General features: G+C 47.3%; 4 protein-coding genes and 1 long non-coding RNA gene across 5 annotated transcripts; all 5 read right to left on the bottom strand.

Annotated features, from left to right (window-relative positions):
* Positions 1–1911: 1911 nt before the first annotated feature.
* On the bottom strand, positions 1912–2766 carry LOC136475106 (uncharacterized). The gene is made up of 3 exons (XR_010763093.1): positions 2728–2766; positions 2272–2638; positions 1912–2063 (listed from the first exon to the last, which is right to left on the bottom strand). It is a non-coding gene; the product is annotated as an uncharacterized lncRNA (long non-coding RNA).
* Positions 2767–3847: 1081 nt separating this feature from the next.
* Positions 3848–4805, bottom strand: LOC136470693 (uncharacterized). Its single transcript, XM_066468446.1, has 3 exons — positions 4652–4805; positions 4379–4554; positions 3848–4264 (listed from the first exon to the last, which is right to left on the bottom strand). Exons 2-3 carry the CDS (start codon positions 4511–4513, stop codon positions 3848–3850), a joined length of 552 nt encoding a protein of 183 aa, XP_066324543.1. The 5' UTR covers positions 4514–4554; positions 4652–4805.
* A 5431-nt stretch (positions 4806–10236) lies between these two features.
* Positions 10237–15198, bottom strand: LOC136478276 (uncharacterized). Its single transcript, XM_066476643.1, has 9 exons — positions 14738–15198; positions 13354–13526; positions 13080–13261; positions 12701–12988; positions 12544–12602; positions 12406–12442; positions 12260–12331; positions 11034–11358; positions 10237–10920 (listed from the first exon to the last, which is right to left on the bottom strand). The coding sequence occupies exons 1-9, from the start codon at positions 14865–14867 to the stop codon at positions 10528–10530; spliced, it is 1659 nt and encodes a 552-aa protein (XP_066332740.1). The 5' UTR covers positions 14868–15198; the 3' UTR covers positions 10237–10527.
* A 4074-nt stretch (positions 15199–19272) lies between these two features.
* On the bottom strand, positions 19273–20983 carry LOC136478283 (uncharacterized). Its single transcript, XM_066476653.1, has 2 exons — positions 19850–20983; positions 19273–19724 (listed from the first exon to the last, which is right to left on the bottom strand). The coding sequence occupies exons 1-2, from the start codon at positions 19994–19996 to the stop codon at positions 19521–19523; spliced, it is 351 nt and encodes a 116-aa protein (XP_066332750.1). The 5' UTR covers positions 19997–20983; the 3' UTR covers positions 19273–19520.
* Positions 20984–21317: 334 nt separating this feature from the next.
* On the bottom strand, positions 21318–25592 carry LOC136478275 (probable protein phosphatase 2C 27). The gene is made up of 4 exons (XM_066476642.1): positions 25093–25592; positions 23150–23350; positions 22672–22883; positions 21318–22321 (listed from the first exon to the last, which is right to left on the bottom strand). Exons 1-4 carry the CDS (start codon positions 25171–25173, stop codon positions 21748–21750), a joined length of 1068 nt encoding a protein of 355 aa, XP_066332739.1. The 5' UTR covers positions 25174–25592; the 3' UTR covers positions 21318–21747.
* Positions 25593–26161: the final 569 nt, after the last annotated feature.

The raw sequence follows: 26161 nt of genomic DNA, 5'->3' as shown, positions 1-26161 counted from the left end.
ACCTTATCTAGTATTTATCCATTTTTATGTGGAAAAGAACAAAATTACCTCTTCGCAAAAAGAGAGAGAGAGAGAACAAAATCACCTTTTAAATCATTCTAAACCAGGGTAGGAAGGTGATTTAAACAATTTTAAGAATAGTATATGTATAATATGGCTGGTTTTGGAGTTGGAAGACAATTGGACTACGATAATAATTCAGGGAGGTAGGATTCTCGAAGGAGGTATCTTGTTTTTACATAATGACGAGGGAGGTATCTAAAAACATCATAGATGAGCCGGTGAACCTACGGACCAACGAGACGACCAATGGTCAGCAAGACAGGGACAATGAAAAAAATAAACTGATGGGACACAGACGAAGAGAAACAAAATAAAGACATGCAAATATGCAATCTTACTGTTCCAGATCATAAGGCCAGCTCCAACCATCAACTTTTAAGCTAGAAGAGAAAGAAAAGATAGCTCTTGATCAAGAGGTAAGCTCTTACACATATTTCAAGGTTTTATAAGAGTGTCATGTGAGGCTATACTTGTTAAAAGTTACGTGCTAAATGTTAGACACTGACGTCCATTCAGACGTTTGGACGTCTAGACACGGACATTCATCCAGACATTCGAACGCTAGCACTGTGCTAAAAATGTTTTAACGAGATCTAAATATTTTAGAGCTCCTTCGAGAACCCAAACGGCGAGCGGAGCCATCTGAGATTGTGCTGACGCGGGGAAAGGGGTGTTCGTATCAGTTCCGTACTGATGCCGGACGGTAGGCGAGACCGAAAAAAATGAGAGGGCAATTTTGTCTCCCTGAGTATCTCCAACAGTCTCTAAAACTCACTTCCAATCTTAATTTTTTCAATAAGACTGAAAAGAATTACTCTTCAATAAATCTCTATTTTAACTCCTAATTTTTTCGCACTTGGAAAAACCGACTCTATCACGTGGATACATATACGAGAAAGTATGTATTGGTCAATATAGAGTTGGAAGGGAGTGTGAAAAAATAAAGATTAGGACATGATTCTCAACGCAAATATAAGAGAGAGAGAATATATAAGTAGCCAGAGTGATTTGAAAATAGGTTTCTTGATATAAATTGTATTCTATATTTTATGAGTGATACTTTAGAACGGTTAGGGAAACCTAATAAATATGCTCCAAGCTTTGTTTTTAGCCTCTCATAAAATTCACTAATTTACTATTATTATTTTTTGAACTATTGGCGATGCCAGGGCATCTTCAACCGTCTTTCTCAAATTTACTTTCAAAAATCAATATTCAGAGAACTGTTTGAGTAAACATCGTTTTATGTCTTTGTATCCTTCAATATTTTTTCTATATCTTGTGCGTATTTTAGAAAGCCGTCCTTATTCTCCACTTTGGCTTACAACAAATCCGGAATAGATGTTGTCTATATTTGAATATCTAATTAAAGAGCCTGTTGAAGGTTTTTTTAACCAAAATTCTATAAATTAGGAAGTATATAAAAAGTCTTTTGAAGTTGCTCTAATATTAGAGGTATACTAGTATAGTGCCCGTGCTAACGCCACGGCTTTATTTCAGGGTGCACATAAAAACAACCAAACAACGACAGTTTTCTATAGTTTTTCGGATTATATACAATTTTCCAAATTATATACATGGTCATATATAAAATTTCATAACCATCCTCAAATGTTTGAATTGACTGATGGATTGAAGTAACAAATTTTCGAATCATAACTTTCCTAAACTCCTTCCATGAATCGATCATTTCATCCATGTTACTGCAAGTGCCTGGAGACAAAGAAAACTTCGTTCCCATCCTGAATTTGAAACCAAAGAACCAACATAAGTGCACAACATAAGTTTTTTTCGTTTCTTCTTTTTTCGTCAAGAACCCCATCAGTTTACCAGGTATAAATAGGTTCAAATAACTTATTATTTCATTACAATGGTATTTTGTTCCGGAACCATTCTGTCCAAACGTAGGCAATTTCTTCATCACCGATGCAATAGGTGTACCTTGAGCTGGTCAATGTCGACACCGTCTTGTTGAAGGTCAACTCATGGAGCTGCCAGACCTACACCACCAAAGGTCAACTCATGATTTTTTTAAAGAAGAAAATAATAATGTCAAAAGCCAAAAGTATGAGATTAAAGAATAAAACTTCACTCAGGTTATGTAAGAATAAGGAAACACAAGAATATCAGGTTATGTATTCTATAAGGAGAGTTAGTGTCCATGGTTCATGCTGCAGCTACTTGGGAACCATGGAGATAAAGGAATACCTCAATTAAGTAGGCTGCATCATTCCGATGATCACCCTAATTGGCATCTCCGTCACTGCGGTTATCTTCAACGTGGCTGTATTTACGGCTACAAAAAACTGCAAATACAGAACTTTGAACTGTCAACCAAAATTCATAGTACATTCAGAAGAGCAAGCCAACAGGAACCTTCCCACTATTTTTTGAACTCGAGAATAGTGCAATTTCTGCCAACACGGAATTTCTGCAAATAGTGCAATTTTCAGTACATCAAAAATAAAATTGATATGGATACCATAATAATTCCATCAGCAATCAGCAATCCAACAGGAACCTTCCCACTATTTTAGAGGGACGCCTTCAAACACGAACTCTAGGCTAGCATGAACTGTAATTAGCATGCAGATGACTCACACGAGGAGCAAACTATCTTGCATGCCTACCTACATTTTTGCAGTATAAAAAAAGGTTACCCACCTCGTCATGGATCCAGACCAAGTAAAGCAGAAATTCCGTGTGGTCCTCATGAGTAGCCTTCATGAGATATGTAATGAAATTAGCACCATTAGTAAATAAAAGGCTGCTCTTGTTTGAAAAAAGAAAAATTCCTGTAGCAAGTTAGAAGCAGCTAAATTAAATTCAGGCATTAACTTTCCTATAACCATATGTCACCGCACTGTTGTTCCAATTCACCATTCACCAACTATCTCAGGACACCAGCAGAAAACCACTAACTTAGCTGATACTAAATATATAGTTATGTGAAAGAGATGTTTTATGATAGGCTTAAATTGGAACCGATCGTGAGTACATTAACAATAAAAAAATCAAGTCCAGCAGGAAGCAATCATAAGTTCATGCTAGGATTAAGTAAATTGGAGATAGCACATTGTATCACAGCAACAGATTCTGAAATTACCTTAACTGCTGTGCTCTCAGCAACAACCACAGCAGTATCACCGGCGTTGGCAAAGCGATTAACCCAACTTGCAAGGTTAGACAGAATAATAAAAGAGTAAGTTCATGGCATTTCAAACCTACGTAACACAATCATGCTAAGCTGCTAGTGCTAGCAACATAGACAAAAATTCAATGATTAAACATTATGATAAAAAATGATTAGCAACGACTTGGCCTACAGGAATCTTCAGCCTCTTCAAATTGTCACACAAGTAGGCGCATTAGGACATGAATCATGAAGCAAACATAAAAGAGCCTTTGTCTCAAATGGAAACTAAACGATTTTGCTAAGGTAATGAAATAATTAAGCTAATTACTGTTCTTGGGAGACATCCGTCTCGCACGTAAGTTTCAAGGCAGGCATAAAAAACCTCGTCAAGTGGCAACGCCCAGTCGCCCACACATGAGCTTGTGCTCAGGTCCACAGTGGCAAGGAAAACAATGAAACTGCCTCTAAGAGCCTGCTAAACGTCTGTGTTGTACTTGGTCTTATGCTCCAAAGTTGAGTCTTAGAGCTAGCAGCACTCAGTTTCATACATTTTCTCAATACTTCAGTGGTAGCAAACACATGCTTTATTTGCAATGTTCAGTTCACACATTTGCTCATTCTTTTCCTAGCAAGAATGTAAATCGCCATCTAAATCAGAGCCTGCAATCTTCCTTCCAATTCGAGGACACAGTGTGTTTTTTTGAACTCGAGAATTGTACATAATGCCACTGTGAGATACACCTTGCACAGGTTGTCGCCATTCAGAAGAAGAAAACAATGGAATGCCCCTCCGTGGTCCTTACCTGGGAGTTTGGGGACGCCGAGCCTCTCGTAGAGCACGTCGCAGAAATGGTTACAATTCCTGGAGAGGAGGTCGTACGAGTGGCCCGGCCACTCGCGGCTGAGCTCCCGCAGGATCTGGTTCACGGCGACGATGCCGCACTCGGTCTCCCCGAGGACGATGCTCTCCCAGTAGGTGTACATGGGGTTCTTCCCCACGGGGCAACTGAACACGCCGCTGCCGGTCTCGTAGAACCCGAACGACCACTCGTCCTCGCCATAGACCTGCGCTGAGGGGTTCAAGAAATGGCGTGAGATTTAGGGATCTGGAGAAGCTGTTTCTCCCTGGGATCTGAGCAGGTGGCGAGGGAACGGGGAGAGGGGAGCTAGACCCACTACCTGCACGGCGCTGTGGAAGATGCCGCCGAGGCCGATGCGGTCCTTGAAGATGCGGTTGATCTGGATGATGGTGTTGTTCGTCTTCTCGAAGTCGCTGTTGGTCACGTCATACACGTGAAGCACCACCTCCTTCATTTCAGCACCCACGGCCCGGCCTCCGACGGCGGCGACGGTTGCTGCGGTAGTCAGATCAGATCCGAGCACAAATAGTAAGTTAGGGTTTGGGTGCTCGGTTTGGCACAGCTGGAAGGGACGGCCAAGGGGCGGGCGTACCTGGTGGCGGAGAGGCCGTGCGGATCCTTGGAGGGGCGCCCGCCAGGGCCGTCGTGGGGGCACAGCTCGCCCGTCGGGGAAGACGGAGTCTACGCGTGACCTTGGAGGGGCGCTTGCCGGGACGCCGCCAGGGAAGACGGAGATGGCCCTGTGCCTGCCGCCGCATAGGGGTTTTTTTTTCTTTGCACAAAAAAGAGGAGACTTTTCCCTGTGTGCCCTTATAAAAGATCGTAATCCCCTGTGTGCCCCTGAAAAAATTCAGCGGTCTTCAGCGCCACTACTCCAACTTTTTCGTGTCATCCATGCCACTTCCGTCAGTTTGGGCTCTAACGCCGTTAAACTGCAGGTGTGAAAAGACGAAAATGTCCTTAAGTTCAAATATGTTATTAATTTTTTTTGAGTATCTTAACGACTTCAAATGAAAAAACTCAAAACTAGAAAGTTGTAGATTTCGTCGAGATCTATAATTTTCATATAAATTTTTTTTTCATTTAATTTCGCAAAAAAATATGATTTGATATGATTAATATATCTTAGAAAAATCATATTATTTTTTTTGCGAAATTAAATGAAAAAAAAATTATATGAAAATTATAGATCTCGACGAGATCTACAACTTTCTAGTTTTGAGTTTTTTCATTTGAAGTCGTTAAGATGCTCAAAAAAAATTAATAACATATTTGAACTTAAGGGCATTTTCGTCTTTTCACATCTGCAGTTTAACGGCGTTAGAGCCCAAACTGATGGAAGTGGCATAGATGACACGAAAAAGTTGGAGTAGTGGCGCTGAAGACCGCTGAATTTTTTCAGGGGCACACAGGGGATTACGATCTTTTATAAAGGCACACAGGGAAAAGTCTCAAAAAAGAGAGGTTGAGCCGCTGAGGAATCGAACTGTGCCCTACGGTAAGCGGACGTGGGTGCTGGGCGCGGGCGGAGGTCCGCGGGAGCACGATGGAGGGCAGACACACTAAATATGAGTCGTCGGATTTGGATGAGTAACGAAAGAGAATGGCTAAGAGATAATTTGGTGCATTCGTTTTGATGGTGTTATATTTTCTAGGTGTATTTATGGGTGTGTACGTAGCATAGGTCATGACTGTGGAGTAGGTATTTGTTGGGTGACTGTAGATTTATTCTAACTGGTGTATTATAGGGTAGGGTAGATAATATAGAAATGGTGACTCCGCGTCCCCCTCCCCCTCCCGGTCAGCTGACTCCGCCACCAAGAGGTTAAAGGGATTCATCGACAAGATCCTGCATAAGGCGCCATCACCATTACTGCCCCAGCCGACTCTAGGGGCACAACCAAAGTTGTCGACCCATGGCAGGAGGATCTTCGTACAGGCGCTTTATCGCGTCCCGGCTTTTAAGCGAGGAGAAGTGCTGGTGATGAAGCAGATGAGATATCTCGACGAACAACCGAAGCCTTCCACAGCTGCCAAGAATGCCTACGACAACATCTTCATCGACCAACTCAACCCCTCGCATGCTGAGGCAATGCGGCAGCTCTTGCTAGATCCACAATAAGAGTGGGCGAGGCGTCGCGCAAGCAAGCGCGTCTGGTCACCGGTGATAGCTAGGTAGCATGATTAGCAAGTAATAGCCCATGATCTCTTTCTGCTAGGCAGGGAAGAACCGATTGATAACACTATTCTCTACTCCTCTAGTGTGCCATGTTCATAGCGCATCGTTATAATTTTCACTATTTCTTGATCTTAATACAAAGATACACAAACGTTTTGCATATTGAAAAAATATATATATAAACGGTACATCTCCAGCAGTAGACACCGGTATCGCACAAGACAACAAATGAAACACACTGAATCAGACTCTGGGGCTGAGCTTATTAAGCCGCGGGCGAACGCCCACACATGGCAAGGCAACTAGTTGGATCGAAGAACGCTAGCTAGAAATTAAACAAGCAAGCAAGCAGTAGAATTGATATACAAAATCATGGCATCGGCGATCGAACTGAAGCATCTAGAGGGTTTAATTAATTTCCAAACCAGCTAGTGGTGGGCATCGATCAGGGTGTTGGTTCCTCGTCGTCTCCCTCCGGCATTTGAAGCTTGTCGGCCAGGGTCTTGGCCCCCCTGAGCGAGAGGACAAGCCAGACGTAGGAGAGGAACTCACCACCTTCATCCAAGCTCTTAGCGTGCAGGTAGCCCCTGCACATGGTGGCGGAGTAGAAGAGCATGCCCAGCCACACCCCGGTACATCACCCTCCAGCGCGTGGACGCTTCAAGAGCCAGCAGCTCCTTTGCAAGCCTGCATGCCTCGAGGATGTGGAAGAAAGATTTGGCCTCCTCCTCTGCAGCTTTATCACCGGTGGGCACCTGCAAACGTACCCCTGCGCCTTCGTCGATGATCTTGATCAGGTTTTCTGGGTCGGGCGGCTTGCCGCTGTCATCTACCATGCTGCGGTCCAAGATGGACTCGAATTCATCCATGGCTTCACTGACCATGTGCTGCCTGTGTTAGATTGATCTCCCAGCCAATAAGCTCAACGATCTATTGGGCCTTGGTCACACGCCCTGATCGGGAGCGCCCAACCCTACATGGTTGGTGGGGCCCGTCGCACTGCGCTATATAAAGTGGTGGGGGCCGGCGGCTCGAGGTACGAGGTTCACCGTGAGCCGCAAACCCCACCGACAAACCCTAGACCGATCTGAGAGGGTGCGCAGCCAGCGACGGGAAGCTCCACTGACTTCGCCGTCGCCACTGCACTGCATCACCGTCTCCACTGCGTCGCCTCTCCTCACCGACCGTCGCTGCCCGTGTGCTGCCTCCATCACCGAACCTGAGATGGCCGGCTCCAGTTCATCCGCGACTCCCTCCGAGGGCTCAGGTTCAACACCAACACCTCTCTCTTTATCTCTCTGTCTCCACCTCTCGGTCTAGATGTACTAGGGCTTATCTAGGTTAACTGGTTACCTAAGTCCCTCCGTTCTATCGTTTCTATGGATCAAACAGCCTGCTGCCGGTGAGCAGCCTGTCAGGGTGGGAATTCAGCAGCCGAGCCATGTAGCTGGATATTGCTTCCGTGCACTTGATGCGAAGCCAGTGTAGTGAGTCTTCCTGGTTGTTGGCGGGAGGAGAACCTTCCAATTCCATGCGGAAGCAGAGGTCGGTGGCGATGTGCCAGACGAGGACGCTCCTGTCGAACGACCCACGCAGGGTGCCCCGTATCTTGGGGCCGCACAGCTTCTGCTGCACCTCACTTGGAGCCCAGTTGGCCGCGCCCGGGCTGCTGATCTGCTGCATTATCTCGACACCTACCTCAACATCCTCCACCGGCAGCTCAGCAGCGCCTGGTTCGTATGGCACCGTGAAGACCCTGTAATTGGCAAGGTCGCGGCCCTGTGCATCCACCAGATCTGCAAGGACCATCACTGACACATTCTTGTACAATGTGTAGTCGTCTTGACCGCCGCCGCCTTGGCACTTGCAGTACTCGAAATACTCCTCCTTGAAGCCCATGCTGGTGGCACACTTGACGAGCCACCCAATGGCCTTCTGCCTCCGCCGGAGAACCGCGTCCACGAGGTTGTATAGCCCGGTACCGCCTCCCACAACGCCGGGACACTTTTTGCAGACATCGCCCAGTGTACTAGCTGACGGACGAACACTGCAAAAACATCCAGCGCGGCGGTGAGGATGTATGTGATCTTCACGTCGGTGCGGTCGTACCCATCCTTGTCGCTCGTCACAAACAGCCTGAGGGCGGCGATGTGCAGGATCGGCACCACCAGCACATGGTAAACCAGGTATGTGCGTGTGAAATAATCCAAATAAGCGAAATAATTCAAATAATCCAACTCGCGACGCAGCTCCCGTTTCAGTAGCTTTTCCGACTTCGTGCTCAGAGGCCGAAGAACATCCCTGACATTTGGAGCTCTGCCTCGTTGAACAAGGTCATCGGCAGCAGCTGACAGCGACATGTCCAAGAGCACCATATGGACTTTAACTCCTTCCGGCAACAACCCATACTCCTCACCCGCCAGCTCCACCATCGTCGCGGATAGAGACGCCAATCTATTATTAATGCTGGCTTTCTTGAGGGCCCATGGCTTCTCACTGCAACTGACGACCCCAATGATGAAGAGGAGGATCTCTGATGCCAATAGCTTCCAGTCGCGGGGGTTATGCCACGACTTGTACATGGCGTACAGGGCAATCGCGACCTGAGACACTAGGGTCACGGTGTGCCTCATCCACAGGTCGTTTTCTTCGATGGTGAAGGCCGTCGGCGCCTCCTGCCCGCCGAGACGGATGAGCAGGACAGGAGCCCATAGGACATCTAGGATCCTCGCCTTATTACTCGCAATGCCATCACAGCTACTGCTGCTGGTCGCCCCGGCGTGACGGTTGAAGAGTGTGGCCAGCGCATAGATGGCCAGAGCATCGCTGCCAATGTATGCAAGCCATATGCATAGCTTGAAGCAGCGCCAGACGCTGTACTTGCGCATGGGGGCAGCCACCAGCAGAAACCATCGAATGCCGAGGCTGCCGAGGACGAGGATGCGCAGCTACCAATTGTCCCACCATCCCACAGCACTCCACACATCTAGCATCTCTCCTCTCTCTGCCTCTCCCTCTCTGTGTGTGTGTTGCGGCAAAGCAAGGGCACAGGTCTAGTAGTGCGTAATGGTCGCGGGCTCGCGGTCGCAGTTGCCTCCACTGACGATTAACTTGTTCGAATGTTCTATACATTAGGAACCCTTTACCTTTACTAAACGTATGCACTTTAGTTGTGATGTAGTAGTAGGCTAGTAGCATTTCATTTCAGGTTCTAGCTACCATTCTGATTGGGCTCCACGTTATCAAAGGCACAAAGGAAAAGATAAAAGAAAAAGACAAAGTCGACAGGCAGCTGTATGTACGTTGTTGCAGCTTTTGTTACATCTCATGCTCCGTAGGAATCAGCCATGCTTATCATGTATGATATAACGTTTTTCTCTCACAACAAAACAGCATCAGCTGACTTATAAGCCACAAAAACGATCAGACAAACAGGCTACCGCCTGACTTCACCTGTACTTGGGCATGCAGCCCGGCCCAAAGCTTGTCTTTTTGGCTCAGCACAAGCACGACTCAACTTGGTGCTGAGCGGGCCTAGGCTAGCACGGCCCAAGGGAGCCGCCCATGCCTTCCATCCTCAGTAAAAAAAGATTAAACCGCCTTAAGAATCACTTCGAACCGGGACACAGAGGTGATTTAGGGCCTGTTTAGTACAACTTATAAGCTGCTTATGGCTAAAATAAGCTGAAATCAACAGCCAAACGCCAGACTTTTCAGCAACTTATTCTAGTGACGCTTATTCCCACAGCTCCCATTTGTCCTAAAAAGCAGAAGCTGGATCAGACCAGCTTATTTTAACCGCTGCTTTTACTCTATTTATGCAGATTATCTGAAAAACGCTTCCCAGATAAGCTATACCAAACTGGGCCTTAAACTGTTTTTGAGAGTTTAAGTAGTAAAATGGCTGATTTTGAAGTTAGAGAACAATCTACGAACCAACCAACGAGACGACCCAGGGTCAGCAAGACAGCGACAGTGAAAAAAACCGATGATACACAGACGAAGAGAAGCGAACTGAAAAACACGCAAACATGCAATCTTACAGTTCCAGATCAGTACACCACTAATGCCCAATCCCAACACAAACAGTTGCAGGCTGTCTGACCTCTCAAGTTCGACCCACAAATCCAGCTACAGTCAGTACGAGAATTCACATGAACTTCGTCTACGAAAAATCAGCAACAGCAAAGCAACTAACCATCAAGGGCACATCCATCTACATTCACGAAAACCCAACCCAACCTAGCACGGAGTATGCACAGCGTCGCAGGCATGGGAGGAACGGACCATCATGCGCCCGGGACCATCGGAGCCGGCTTGTCTTCCACCGGGTACGGCTGGTGCTGCTTGCTGTACACGCGGTGGCGCCGCTCCCTGGCGTAGATCACCCAGAAGATGAGCGATAGCATCACCGCCGAAGAGACCATCACCAGGCCCACGTACACCCACTTGCTGTACCGCTCCAGCCCGGGGCAGTAGCCCTGGTTGATGGTCGTGAAGGTGTCGCGCACAAAGGTGCAGTCCTCCAGCTGGATGAGGAAAGGCCCGTACTGGTACAGCCCCTGGCTCACGTTCACGCTCGCCGCCATCTGACTGTAGATGCTGGGGGTGACGCGACCCACCGTGGCACAAATCTCGGCTCCTGAAACGGTTTTGTTCTGGCATTCGTAGTTCTTCCAAACCTGCAATGTTGTATGTCGAGGCACGGATCAGTATTGTTCGGCGCTCACCATCCAAATGCGGTGAACTTGAAATCGCAGCACGAAATGGAGCAGGATAACTACTGACGACTTACCTGGGTTGCGTTGTCCAAGGTAACCTCCCCTCGGGTGCAGTTGCGGTCCCTCAGATCAGGTGTGAATGGATTGCAGAGCAGAGGCATCAGTGGCCCCGACTGGTTGTAGTAGAAAGGCGTCAACTGTGGAGGGAAGTTCCTATTCGACACGTTGGTGATCACCTGGTTCACCACGTTCACCAGCTCGAAGGTGACCTGCCTGCTTCTGTACAGGGATTCGTTCGCTGTGGCAGGCTCGACACAGGGGATAACCTCGTCCAGGGCAGTGTGTTCTGTTGGATGAGCAACCCACTCTTCCATTGCAACACAAGTATCTGAAACAACACTGTTTTTTGTACAGAGAAGATGAGATACTGATATCGAAAGGGAGACTTGTTTAGTTAATCATAAAGGTTGCCTTTAAGATGGTAGATGTTTCGCCCAAAGTCGAAATCCCGTGGAAATTATATGTAGCGGTTCCAACAGCTCCAGTTTTGTTTTTTTCAGCTTTACTACTGATAGTTACATCTTACATGTTAATTTGCAAATATGAACAAGTTTAGCTAGCAAAAAGCATTAACCTGGAATTGAAAAACAAAATTGTTCCCATGCAATTGATATTTCCAAAAGGACATAGTTTGGCATGTAATACTGAAAGATGAAAGGTGTAGCACATGATTTGGCTTACAAACGAAATGCGATAAACAAACTAAGCAAAAGTGTAGCTACAATAAATAGCCATAATCTAGCTTACAAACTAAGTCCCTTCATAGACCTAAGCAATCTTGAAGATATGGAAAGAGATGTTCAGGAGCATGAAAGATGTAAGGTTAAACAATCCAAATAATAGCGAAGTTGGGTTAAAGGCAGCACAACAAACAACAAGAACTAGTCGCCTAGACTAATGCAAAGATGTAGCTCTGAGCCCCTTAACCAAGTCCAAGATGTCATTGGATAGGCAATTGCAATGCAAATTGGTACCAGGATGCAGCCTACAAACATGGACTGATGATCACTTGCTAGATCATCGCTGTGCTAGCATGCTCCAAACAAGATCAGACTTCAATTTGAAAAAGGCCTGAACCTAAAATCAAAAGCACCATTTTTTTTTATGTTCTAGGCTATATAATATAAGGTAGCTATCTACAGGCTGATTGTATAAAACAGGGGCAACTTAGCAGGACTTGGGATGCAAGTGTGCTACTCGGTGCAGTATTGTGATGTGTTTATTATATTAGAATACTTACTTGTGCAGAAGAAGAAAGACACCGCACAGGATAAACGTCCCAGTAACCAGTATCCATCCAATAACAACCAAGCTGTAAAAAAATAGGAACAACGAATGATATCTCTGGTTTGTTAAAATAAGATCATAAGCAAAGACAAAACTTACACAGAGACAAGGAATTCCAGACCAAAGATGGATAACACTGACAAAGTCAAGAGTTACTATGTTAGCATATGTCTTTAGAAACATACAAAACAATGACCATTTTCTGGGCAGTGTGGAAAAAACAAATGGAGTACTTACAGAAGCCAATAAATGCGAGAAGAAGCATCACTGCTGCAATGACAATTAAAGCCAGCCGCCTGAAATAAAATTTGTCAACCACATGCACAATATCCATTGTCCTATCAGTTGCATCATTTAGATGATATCTCAATGATATGGGGCGAAAAACACTTACACTCTGTTTAGCAACTTCTTTATCTTCGCAGCATTATCTGTTGTTTTAATAGCAAGATCGGTAGCTGATGAGTTCAGCTTTCCTTGGATTTCATTTATCTGAGTTTGCACGTTAGGAGGCAGTAAAAAGGATTGTGCTATGTCGATCCTCTTTGCAGCAGACAAACTATCAGATAGGTTCCTAAGGTTGTCAACAGTATAATTTGCCTGGCTGACAACAAACTTCAGAGTAGTTGTTGTGCTCTTGTGGAATTTTGCCTGGCCATCATATAACATAGCACATCCAGCACTAGCATTGAGTGAAACTTGATCAGCATATAGAGCTCAAAGTATATGCAAGGACTCATGAAAATGACACATTATAGAAGAATGGAACTTACATTGCAGCACAAGTGAACAATATTAGAAGTATCAATGACAGAGCATATGCTGTTCGAGAATACTTGTAGGTGTGATGCGGGCAACAGCAGTGACGGCAGCAAATCCCAAGCATAACCAGGAAAAAGATCACAAACCACGCCAGAGCAATGGCGAACAGTGGAATGGCTGTATATCCGACGGACTACCACAAAGAAATCAGCGCAACAAATATCATATAATGCCAACAAATGTAAGCAGACGATAGAGTTGCAGTTTTGGAAATAAATAACTTACGGCAAAATAGTGCACTTCACTGATATTCCAGCCGCCCGGGTATTTCCTGAAACCATTCAAGGGATCCTTTCGATATGTCCTATCTGCCGCCAATACAAAGGAGCTATTCGTAGTGACGTTGATGTCAGTAGGAGCTTCAGCAATTGACCTCCTTGCCAGCAAGCCAAATCCATCTGCTTTTGACAGTTATAATTCATTGTCATACAAGAACGATTGCCAGCAACAAAAACATAAATCTCCCAACTGGGATAATAGGCATTTTCTACTGGTGGTTTAATACATCTATGTGTTTTTCCTTTAGTGTTTCACTGGTTTAATTATAACATTCTCTGCAGAATAAGTGAAGCAGTAGTCAAGAGAGGATAGAACTTGAATAGAGCCATCTCATAATGTTCCCTTTAAATTAAAATTCTTACAAGTAAAGGCTAGGTGTCTGTGGGTACGTAAGAATTCAGTTATAGTAAATTAAAACAAGAAACGAAAATCACTTACAAACCATTACAACACTCAGGACTGAAAACAGCAAAGCAGTACAAAACGGAAGGAACTGCAGACACAGTAAAAGGGTAAATGGAGGCACCACAGGGCAGTGATACAAGACTGAATTTGCTTTGCTTTTGTTTTACTTTAAAAAAACACTGAATTTGGGAACACTATAAGTTGAAACCAAAGTAATTTTTTTTATAAGGGCGGCAAGAGCTTTGCCGTGATTTTAGTAGCCGAGGGAAAAGAAAAACAAAAGTTTTACAAGAAGGTCTACTGAGCGACCAAAAACACCAAGAAACCAAAGTAATCAAAGCGGTAGAAAAGCGATTCGCTACAGAAAAGAAAAACAGAACTGATGCAGGGGCATGCGAATGGGAAAAGGCGAAGGGAATTTAGACAACCAAGAAGCTAGTTGTATTCCTTTCCAACGGGGAAAAAAAGAGAGAGAGAATCGCAATATAAGGAGGGAATGAAAGAACTCGAATTTTCCTTTTCCTTTCAAAAGAAAGGGGCATAGATTTGATAGAGAGAGAACACTGCACAAAACCCAGAACCAAGATTTGGCAGGGTCGAAGTCGAACATAGGATTCTTGCGGAGAATAAACCTGTAAGGAGCAGAAGAAAAGGACACCAAACAGATGAACAATAACCTGAGGACCACAGAACACTAGAAAATTCTGGGGACCGTTCCTCGTGATGAAGAAGAATTCGACTTCACTCCGTACTAAACAAAAAGCTCTATCTTGTTTAAACGAACTGGAAAAACAAAACAAGAGGCAAAATCGCACTGAATCAAAAGAACAAGCAAGCTATTTTCTTCTTGTCTGCAACGTATATACCAGCGAAAAGAGTAAAAAAAAACAGGTATAGGAAACACGAGAAGGGGGGCCGCACGAACCAGAGTGGAGCGCGGGGCTCTGGAAGTAGCGAGGAGCAGGGAAGTCCCCCGGTCCGGGATGCGCGGCGCAGAATGGCAGCGCGACGAGCAGCAGCAGCGCCAGGCGGACGAGGGGAACCGGCAATGCCATGGCTGGGCGGCTCACCGGAGCGGCGGCGGCACCCTCTCGTCTCTCCCGCCGCGGCGTGAACCCAACAAGATCGCACCTTTTGTCCCCGTCCCCGCCCACGCCCCGAGAACAAGATGAGAACGAAGGAAAAGCTTCAGGGTGGCAGAAGAATGGGGTAGGAGAACGAAAGAGATAGGTGCCGTGGTCGGGGTCGGGGTCGTTCCACAAAGATGGAAGACGGATGCTTTTTCTGCTTTGGTTCCTCCCTCCTTGCGCCTCGTGTCGTGTCCTCTCTCTCTCTCTCTCTCTCTCTCTCTCTGTGACCCGCGGCTGTTCGTCACCCAGACGCCCCTCTGGCTCTTGGCAAATGCACTGGGTTAGCGGGACTTTCGCCTCCCTGTCCCTTGTCTCGTGGGGATTTGGCGTGGGTGGCAGCACAGGGCCGCAGCAGATCTGTCGGGGCATTGCATTCTCAGTTGCGTAGTGGCACTGGGTCATGTGCGTGTGTGAGCGCGAGTGTTGTTCCCAAACTGCCCAGGGAGCGCGGTTAACTGGCGGCTGAGAATTACCGACTTGCCCTTGGACAAAACCAACAGATGCACTCGTAGGCAGTGGAGTAACTGCTCCGGACATTTTTCACATCCGGCAAGGGCAAAAACGGGGAAGGGGCCCAATGATTCCCGAATTGCGCAGTGAGCAGGTTTGTTTATTGCAAAAGGTATTGTGATTATTTGATGTGATGCGTCCCATTAACCCCTGTCTTTACTCCTTAAAGACGCACTGATTGATAATCAAAAGGCCAAAAAGAATAATTAGGACACGGATTCGATCTTGCTACTTGCACTCGGTCGATGTCGGCAGCCGACGGCGGGACCTCGCTGGTCCGGACACCGCCGCACCGGAGTCGGAGGCTCCGACCTCCGAGCCGCGCCGCGCGTCTCCATCGGTGGCCTCCTCTCGGTCGCGGGGTGGCGGCCACTTAGCGCTGGTTTCCACGAGGCTAATCTCATCTGGTTTCCGTTGCTGTCGCGTACAACGTACCATGTGGGGCCGGTATGGAGCAACGAATTTCAATTTCTTGCGAAGTTGCGAGTACTGAAGTACGCAGTGTCCACCTCTGTTGAATTTGTTTATTGTTTATCATTCCTACGTACACCTTTGGGTACATCGTATTCGTAGTACATGTACATGGGTGACGAGACGGCAGCAGGGGCAGGGCGGGCAGGACCGTGACGAACGGGGTCGGGACCGCCCGGCCGGGGGCGTGCCTACTGGTTCCGGCTGCTGCTGGCGCATCCGTGCATGGCAGGCTCGGCAAGAAAAAGAAGACGCGCCGACGCCGGGTCAGCGAGCAGGCAAGGAGTAGCGCAGACTTGGCGTACGTCCTTCAGCATGTTCGTTTGTTGGTTTCAGCCAGTCTAAACCAGCTAGTCAATAATATTTTTTTCTCACAACAAACCAGTACCAGCCAGTTCAAACCAGCCCAGAAACCAACCAGCGAATAGACCGCTTGTAGTCACGCACGTCAGGACGTCACGTACTCCTACTACAGGTGTACAGGCAGGTGCAGGTTGTGAACGACCAACAGCCTGGATCATCCACGTACTCCAGGTGGCAGGTGCAGGCACGTCCGCGGGCCGCCCGAACATTCCGACACAGCCCTTGGGGTCCTGGGAGATCAGTTGGGACTTGGCGTTTTCAAATGGAAAGCATGCGGTCTGTTGGCCACGTGGTGCCTCCCAGGTTTCCTTTTTCAGGTGTTGTCATTATTATTATATTATGCTTGGGTTGGGTTGGGTTGGGTTGTTGACACATGCATCCGTTCCATGGAATGGAGCAGGCTACTACAGTAGACACTCGTAGAATATAATATAATGGTGTCGACGAAGACGTGAGGGGTAAGGGCGTCCGCAATGGGCTGCACCAATGCCATGTTCGCTTAGCTCATAAGTCATGACTGAAAGTACCGTTGGATGATTTATCGTAAGAGAAAAATATTATTCATTTATTAAAAAAAAATATAGCTTATAAATCAAACGAACATGCCGTTGAATCGTCAGCGGCATGCGTACTAGATAGAATAAAAAAAGAAAAGCACAGACATGCAAACACATACGAAGAGGTGAAAGAAAGACAGATTTTACGGGGAAGCTTGCGAGTATGGCGATTTAACTCAGCGCTACCGAGTTCACTTCTGTCCGTCTCTTTTCTAAATATAGTATAAAAAATTTATCTCGTTAGCTATTTGAGATGCCGTTGGGAACGCCTCAGGTCTGGCGGCAGGCAGTAAGACAAGCTTGAGCTGCACCTGCAGAGGAACAACGCCATGTGGTCTGTCTGCTGCACCTGGACCTGGTAGTATAGTAGCCTCTCTGGCGTGGCCCGTGCAGCGCCGTCCGTATCCTGGATCTGCTACGTAAGCGTAGCACAGCGTGTCGGACAGAGACGCCGCGGCGGATCCAGGTAAATAGCGTTTTTTTTTCTGGAGTGAGGGAGCAGCTAACCTAAAACCCGTGGCCCGTGGTTGCACGCTGCCGCAGGTGCACCGCGTGCGTGACTACATACCGAACCAACGAAATGCATCGACGTCGTTGGCAGCGACGTGGGAGACGTCGACGATAGGGCCCCGCCCGCCCCGGAAGGGGGAAGAGCGACTCGCGGCGTCCGCCAGAACAAATCTGCAGTGGATGCAGACAGCGTCGTCTCGACTCGACGCTGCCGACGACGTCGACCAGCGAGCCGACGTCGGGGACGGGGACAGGGGGACCTGCGCAACTGCGCGAGCCTCCGTCGGCCTCGCCCGCGCGGGCGGCGGGCCTATGCGACTGGGCGGTCGTCACGGTCGCCTGCGCCACGGCCCGCCCGGGGGCCGTGACAGGCCGACAGGCTTTGCCAAGGAAATTTATGGGCCGCACAGGAGAGGACTGGCTACAAGCACGCCAACTACAAGGGCTAGCTATTCACATTGCTAACCATCAATCACGTGCACATTGCTATTCAGAGATTGAACACCCACCTTCGGAGAAGGAAAATCTTTTATCTGGGGAATTTGGTATTTGCTGCCCTTATAAGCATATTATAATGGTGATTTTCCTTTAATTTTCTAACTTTGTGATCTTACCCCTCATAGATGGACGTCGGTTGTTGATAGAGTAAACGAATGAAAAATTAATGGACGTGTAGTTTGCCTTCCAACTTTAAACTCATAACATATGCGTACAGTAACCATCAATAAAAAAATGAGTTAATCATTTGTCAATTTTCTATACATGAGTAATCCTTCATTGTGTTAACATCGATCTAACAAAAATAGCTAGTATATGGACTACTCTAATTTCTTCTGCTATGCGCGTTAAATGGTGACGATCTATAACCTCCTTACTTACATGTTTTGTGGTGAAATTAGATAGCCATGAGAGTACGTCCCCTATACAGCACTTAGCTGTGCCGGCTCATAATAATATAATAGCAAAACCAAAAAGATGATAAGCTGCTTGATCAATTACCCAATCATGAGCTGATAATTGGGCACGTGAAAGTAACACCCCGAATACTCTACTCCACCACCCATCCACATCCAGCCATGCATGCATCCACCGTCCGGCCGGCCAGAAAGGACAGCCCCGGGCCCCGGCGAAGAACACTGCAGCTTATCCGGCACCTGCAGTGCCGAACTGAGCACACTCGCGCAGGCTAGCTGCCCCAAAGCCCGCTTCCACTGTTGGAGTTGGTACTGCCTGCTCACACACGCGCAGCGACGTCGTTTGCCCGCGTCTGTGTCTGTCACTCTGTCTGCACTCTGCACTCTGCAGTGCGCGCCGGTGCCGGTGGCCGCCACCGTGGTCTAGGGGCTAGGGCCAATTTACAGCTGCCGACCAATTGCATCGCATCGCATGCCCTTACGTTACATTACATTACAGGTCAGCTGTTCACCTTGAACCTGAAACCAGGGCACAAAACATTTCCCGGATAACTTTCTTTTTTGGAGTGGATCTGTTGAGACGGAGAGAGAAAAGAACGAGTCTATTATGCAGTTGTTGGATTGTTGTTCCCTAGCTACAGTTGTATCTTCTACCTCGCTCTGCTCTGTTCAACTAGCTGGGGCTGCTCGTTCGACACAGTTGTTTCCTAGCTGCCCTTGTACATGCGACTTTCTGCAACTCTGAAAGTCTGCTCCATGTTCAAACCACTGAGATAGTCGATGGTTCAAGTCTACTAATCACATCACGTTCGATGTCATCTTCTTTGCAGTATCACGAGTAGTGCACAAACCTAGCTTCGGTCACATGACATCCATTCCAACGCACGTCCACGGCACCACGGCAGGCACTGAGCGTATATATAAGAGAGAATTGCTTTGGCTTTGCCAAGAAGAGTTAGCGCATCAAAACTGTTACATTTCCCTTCCAGGGGATGAAAAAAAAAAAAAAAAAAACTATCTGCTAGCTCGCTACTCAGGATCATCATATCAAAGTAATTGAGGTAACTATGGCAGCCTACTGCTGCTGATGACTAAGCTCTAGTACCTAGACTACTTCGGGAGTGTTCGGCTGCCATTATAAGCCAGCTTATAAACCATGGTATAGTAATTTTTCTCTCCCAACAAATCAGCTGTACAAATCAGCACAAGCGGCTTTACGAGCAGCGGGGCTAGGCTGCAGCTGCATGCGTTGCTCAGTGGTGCCTAGGTTCATGGACGCTGGCGCCGTAGTAGTCCTCGTGGAACTCAGGCAGCTTGTGCGCCGTTGCCTTGACGACCTCCTGCCCAGCGACAGAGACAGCGACAGCGACGCTCCTCTTCGTCTCGCTCTCCCCTGCAGGTGTCGGCCTCTCGCCGCCGTGCGCGTCCTTTTGCGTCAAGTCGTTCTGGCTTGGTTTCTGCTGAGTCACAAGAACAAAGGGTCAGCACCCGCTCCATCAAAACGACGGACCAATGCATCATGCAAGAACATTGGATCCAGAGATTATCAGACAGTGGTGAAGAAAAAAGCAGGATCGCTTACATTGGCAACGTTCACTTGCTGCTGCTGGTTGGCGGCCGCGCGGCTCTCGGCGTCCAGCCGGATGGCTTCAACCTCCATGGTGATCGTCAGCAACAGAAGCAGGAAGACGGTGGCGGCGGCCAATGACAAGGAAGTAGTAGTCCTCATTTGTATGCGTAGAGGTCGTCGAATGTGAATGGAGACACTTCAGAGCTAGAGAGGAAATGCAATTGCACCTTTACTCCTCAGCTCAGTTGGAAGGCAGGAGCTACTAGAAACAGGCAAAGTAGTCTGAACCATCTGGCCTATGACATGCCATATTTATACATCTTCTTCTTCTTCCCAGTGATTGCTGCACTCATTCATGCCTATCAGGATCCAGGAGTTCCACACTCTACGCAAGGTACAACATTACTATAAAACTGGCTGTGCTGTCTGTACCACTGTCTGTCGTCAACTCACATACCCATGCGAGGCAGCGAGAGTGCGAGACGGTAGCTTAGTCTATGGTGCCCCTGTCGGCTGTCGCCCTTTAGGGACGGCCGCCTGCGCGAAATTTGGGCCGTGTTTAGGCCGCTGGTGCTGGTCCCTGGATTAGGTTGCGCTGATGCTGAGCCCGCAAGCACTGAGACAAATTAAGACAAACCCCTCCACCGGCCGTCGTCAGGTTTTGTGTTTGGTCCCTGGCGCCGCGTGCATCATTGCCCCTGGAAAGTTGCCCGCATGTCGCGCAGCAGAGGCTGCGTATTTGTTCGCGTGTTCCTTGCCTCGGGGAGAGACGAGATAGAGCTAGAACAGGGCCTGCTAAGCTGGGCTGTGGCTCGTCTGGATGGAGCCTTTCAGATGTTTCTGAATGTGTGCGTGGCAAGCAAATGTCTCGGGAGTCAGACAAAGGAGTGCTGTCCTGTTGTCAAAAAAAAAAAGAAGGGAGACTGCATGCATTGACCTGGGTCATGAATGCAACCATGACACCATGTCACCATTAGGAGCAAATGCTAGGTTAGGAGGGTAGATCTATTCAAGATTAGCTGCAAAGCAGGCATCAAAAGACGTGGGCGCACGGGCAGATGATCTCGGTTGACCATGCGATGCAAGTCACGCACGCGCCGGTACAGGGAGGGAGGCAATCAGGCGGGGCACCGGTGGTCTGTCAGATCCGAGCCCAAGTCGTTCTCCAACAGTCTCATGACAAGTACTCTTCGTACCCGATTTGATTTCGCCGGCTGGCTATCATGCTATGGCAGATCGGATGGTACGATGTGAAATCAATCAGATCTTGTCCGGGTTCCCCTGTCAGATCTTGTTCTGTTCGCTTGGTTTAGTTGTTGATCCTGTATGGGTAGGTTCACCGTGTCCAAATTCTTGAGCACTGGATGCTGCTGCCCCGACTGTTTCGAACTTATTTTCAGCAGTTCGCGAGCATCCGTCTGTCATACTACTATAATAACATCACCTGTAAATACTTGTGTAAATAAAAACAGTAAAAACATGAACCGAATAGTATGTATGAGTATATCTGAACATGGATCTGTAGTTCTGAATCCATGGGGAGCACACATAATAGAACACTAGTTCGATTACATCGATAACTCCCATCATCGTTTTATTTACAGAAAATCAGGGGGGGAAACATCACATACTGAGCCACAAAAGCCCCCTGGATGCACACTGCTAACTCGTCCTTAATAAACTAGCTCCAACATTCATATTATTTACAGCGTCTCACAATCAGCTAGTGAGATCTCAGGCTCGTTGGTTTATTCTCGGAAGGACAAGAATAGTCACCCATCCACCCTGGCATGTCGACTGACAGTGGAAGAAGAACAGCTCCAAGATACCGGAAATCGCTACTTACAGTTAACACTCGGCAACGTAGCACAACATCAGGAATGAACGGCAGCAATGGTGCCGCCGTGCCGTCACTGGCCTTCCAGGAGCACTCTGAGGCTGTGAAGCCCTTCGGCAGATATGCTCCGTGCGACCCTGCCTTCCCTAGTCCTGTTCCATCTGCTCTGGGGAGGGGCGTCCTGGTGGAACGAGACCATCACCGCCGTCAGGTTGTCCCTGGCGCCCCGCCGTATCGCCTCGTCGACAATCTCCCTGCAGCACAGCCTCAGGTCGTTGTGGTCTTGGAGCCTCCGCCGCGCGAAGTCCACGGCGTTCTGGCTCGAGAAGAAGTCCCAGATGCCGTCGCTGCCGATTATCAAGAACTCGTCGTCCTTTGTCAGTGTGACCATCTTGAGCTCTGGTTCGGCACTCAAGGGCCCTCCTGGCTCGCCCATCTCTTTCATGCCCTCGAGGTGCCAGTCACCAAGTGCTCTGGTGACAGCCAGCTGACCGTTTAGATAACCGTCATCAACATAGCCACCAAGTGACTCCACACGCTTTCTTTCGTTGATGCAGCAAGGCCTGTGGTCCTTGGACATTTCAATGGCAGTGCCACGCCGTGAGAGCACCGCTCTGCAGTCACCGGCATTGGCCACCAGAAGGGATCTGTACAAGAGAAGCTAACAGTTAGCACCAGCAATGACTTGAAATAACTAACAATTGTGTCGTTTAAGCTAAATAACTTTTTGCACTCAACCTAAATGAAATTGAGGGTCCTAAACTCAGAATATAATGACCGATGGTTCAACCATTGAAGAAAAACTCTGATGCCCTTCAAGTACCTTCTAATGGAAGACTTAATCCCAAAAAATCCATGCCCAGAAACAGGCAGAAACCTAGGGTGAACTAATGCTCTAAATTTCTGATCGGATTTTGCAGCTTCCCATCATGTAATTAAACAGCACAATAAGTAGATAAACCACAAACGTGAGTTACATTTGGATGTGAAGCAATACCTTCCAAAAATCATTGCTGTAAGTGCTGTCGTTCCAGAAGAAAGTCCCTTGTGATGAGAGAATTTCTCTGCAAACTTACTATCAGTTTGCACAAATGACCTCTTGACAACCTTTTCAAGCTCAAGAGGAAAATCAGCATCTTCCACGATGACCCGTGGCAAGTTATCACGGACATAATGGGCAGCATCTTTGCCATTATGGCCATCAAACACCTGTGAATAGGAATCAAAGCCTGTGAGAGAACAGAAACATAGGACATTTCATATTCCTGCAAGTACAAAACTACGGAGAAGCAACCCTCTAACTGGTACTGCTAAAAGAGGTTAACACACACAGACTCCTAATTTTTGAAAAGGTACTAAATTTCTATGAGTGCATTAAAATTTACAATGAAGGTAAATCGCTTCAGAAGAACAAAAGCCATATGATTTCCTTGTTGAAGAAGGAATTGGATATTTAAGAGTGAACAGGTAATTACCCCATAGAAGGAAATTACTTCATCATCCACCGAGTTATAGCCAAAATTCTTTGCCAGATCAGAGATGCACACATGTGCATCTTCCATGTAATCGCGACTTCCAATATCAGACCACTGCCCTGACCGGATGAACGGGACAAAGTTGTTCAGCTTAGTCTGCTTGAACTCAACAGACACCGTGTTCTCACAAACTCTCTCCATCTGCGCATTATCCAAAGAGGATTAGAGGCCAGTGAAAAAGACAAACAACTCAACCAACACATAAGCACTATATAAGATTCAATTGAGAAACCATGAAAACGAACAGGCTAAGTCCAAGACAATGAATAAATTCTACTCCCGCACTCCCACCCTGCCAAGAACCGGAATTCCCTAGATATACTTGTTACCACCACAGAGAAAGCTCAGTACTTAAGTAGCAATACAGCTGGTTGATAGCGACATAAAACCAGAAGTCCAATTTGGTAAAGTTAGTGACAGAAGGCAAATCACTATTGGATAGGAAAGACTACCGGTAACCATTTCTAGAGAGAGCAATAGTAAACAAAACACCCAAGAATGCACAGGCGTACTACGTGTCACCTTGTCTTCCAGCCAAAATGGTTATAACATCATATAGACTTGGCAAAGGAGCAAACAGCTGTGGCGATATGATAGGACATCAGAAACTCCGGTTGTTCGTCACAGTTGAGCTAATTAGCAGAGCCCTGTAAAGCCTACAGGTGTACATTCTTGCGTGCCACTCCATAATCCACTTCCTGTTTGCAACATCGCAAACAGGTAAAGGAACAAAGCTACCCCATTAAGGTCTAAAGGGCACCACGGGCTATCAGATCACATTATGTATACCTGAGAGCTATAGATAGAGTGCTATAAAGAACATGGATCACTAAGAGTTGTCCACAGAGTGCCCAATCATCAAGAGAATGGACAAACCTTTGAGTCTTTGACCCTTTTTTTTCTTGGCCTCCATTGAGGAACAAGTAAAGTACCAACTGAACTTTGCCATCTACTCGTACATGCTTAAGAATGGCGGATTATCAGCAACTTACAACTATATCTGTATATCAAACAGTATGCCGTCCTCTAAGGCTTAGTGTTAGTAGCATCACTAAGGCTTAGTATTAGTAGCATCACGGCTCACTATTTTTCGACATTTGACTTTGATCTGAAGTAAATGAAGGACACAGGAGTAGGCGAGTAGCACCTGTGAACTTTGCAGTACCTGAGTACTGCTTGGTCGAAATGAAAAGACTTGGCAGACTAGTACATCACATGCACATATTCAGCCCGCTGGGTTTCTGGGCTGAATCCGACCAGTGCTGGTTTGACTCGAGAGGAAAACAGACCGGCCGGTAAACCCTCTAACGAGCGATCAGGCTGATCATAAGTACCACAAATTCGTCACAGAATCAAAAGTACAAAGCAACAGGGCAATGCAGAAACAAACAATTGTCCCACAAGCTAGTAGTACAACCCCAAAGACTTAGATTTTTCTCCCACGCAACCTGAATTTTGTGCTACAAACTTGTCCCCGTTGAACGATTCAGAGCATCTCCCCTTTTCACACCTACTATACTAGTGTGTGAGGGAGAAAAAGAACTATATTATAGCTAGAAACACGGGAGTTGTTTAATTCTACTGGCGCTCCAATAAATAATAACTAACCTATCCGAGTCCTACCTATACTTTACCAAAAAATATATATTTACAGACAGGAAGCATTTGTATTTCGACAGGAAAAGGGTGACCCGGAAGCAACCAACCACCACTGGAGAAAAATCGGTTCCGTCTCCGCGACCGACCGACCCCCGCGGTTGGGCGGCCGACGGAACCGCGGGAGGGAGGGTCGCCAGCGAGAGGAAAAAGCACGAAAATTCATCCGGCGAGCGAGCGAGCGAAATAAAGAATCAACGGCAATTCACGGGGGGGTGTATACGCACCGCGGCACCGGCGCGCCTGTCGATCTCCTGGTCTCCGATGCCGAGCCTCCCTGCTGCGTCGTCCAGCCCCTCCACGCACATGTCCGGGCGGGGTACGGTGGCGCCGCGCGATCCCGAGTCCCGAGCGAGCGCAAGGCACGGGCGATCCCTTCCCTCTCTCTCGCCCACGGCTGGCTGGCTAAGAAGCGCGAAGGACGAGCTGCCTAAGAAGCGCGAAGGGGAGTCCTGGGCGGGCGGGGAAGAAGGAAGGAAAAGGGGGCGGCGATGGAATCCGAGGCGGAGGCGGAGGCGGAGGCGGAGGCGGAGAAGGCGAGCAGGAATCCGAGCGTGTGGGAGCAGTGCAGCGCAATGGGAGGAGAGATATAGCGAGAGGGGAAGAGAAGATTCTTGAATATCGTGGATTTGGAAGGGATTAACGGGGGAGACTAGTGCGATTGCTGCTGCTGGTGCTGGTGTGAAATAATCGATGAGGAGGAGGGAGAGGGGAACGAACGGCAGAATAGAAGGGAGACGGGGGTATTTATGGAAGCGCGCCGAGAGCAGAAAAGCACGTGGTGGACGTGCCAGATTTTTTTTATGCCCCTTCCCTCTCTCTATATATAGATTTATATATACACCATCGGTTCATAAAAAAAACGCAACACAATTCTAACCTAGGTAAGGTTCAAAACTAGAATTACTTTTTTTTTCTAAACGGGTGGAGTATATATTTGTATATCTTTTTCAACCTGCGGTTCGATCACGCACGGGGCAGGCTATTTAAATGGATTTTCCGTTTTCCACACGGGGTTAGTTTTTGGGAGCAAACCTAACATACCACACCCATCCACAAGCTAAGGTCAATTACCGTGTACTCCGTATCCTTTTATTACTCGTTTTTTTAATGGTAGCAGCGTTCAAAATCTGAACGTCTAGGACTGGATCATGATGCTTGGCCAACCGTCTCTAGATCAGGGTATTTGGTATTCAAATAAGCCCACGGTAAATAAAAGCATGTAAAACCGATAAAAATCATAGTGCAAAGAAACCTATATAGGAAAGAAAACGACGAAGAAAATGTCGGCAAAGA

This window comes from Miscanthus floridulus, chromosome 8 (assembly GCF_019320115.1).
Source record: "Miscanthus floridulus cultivar M001 chromosome 8, ASM1932011v1, whole genome shotgun sequence".
Taxonomy (NCBI): domain Eukaryota; kingdom Viridiplantae; phylum Streptophyta; class Magnoliopsida; order Poales; family Poaceae; genus Miscanthus; species Miscanthus floridulus.
The sequence above is the reverse complement of the archived record's forward strand: the minus strand, read 5'-3'. Positions and strand labels throughout refer to the sequence as shown.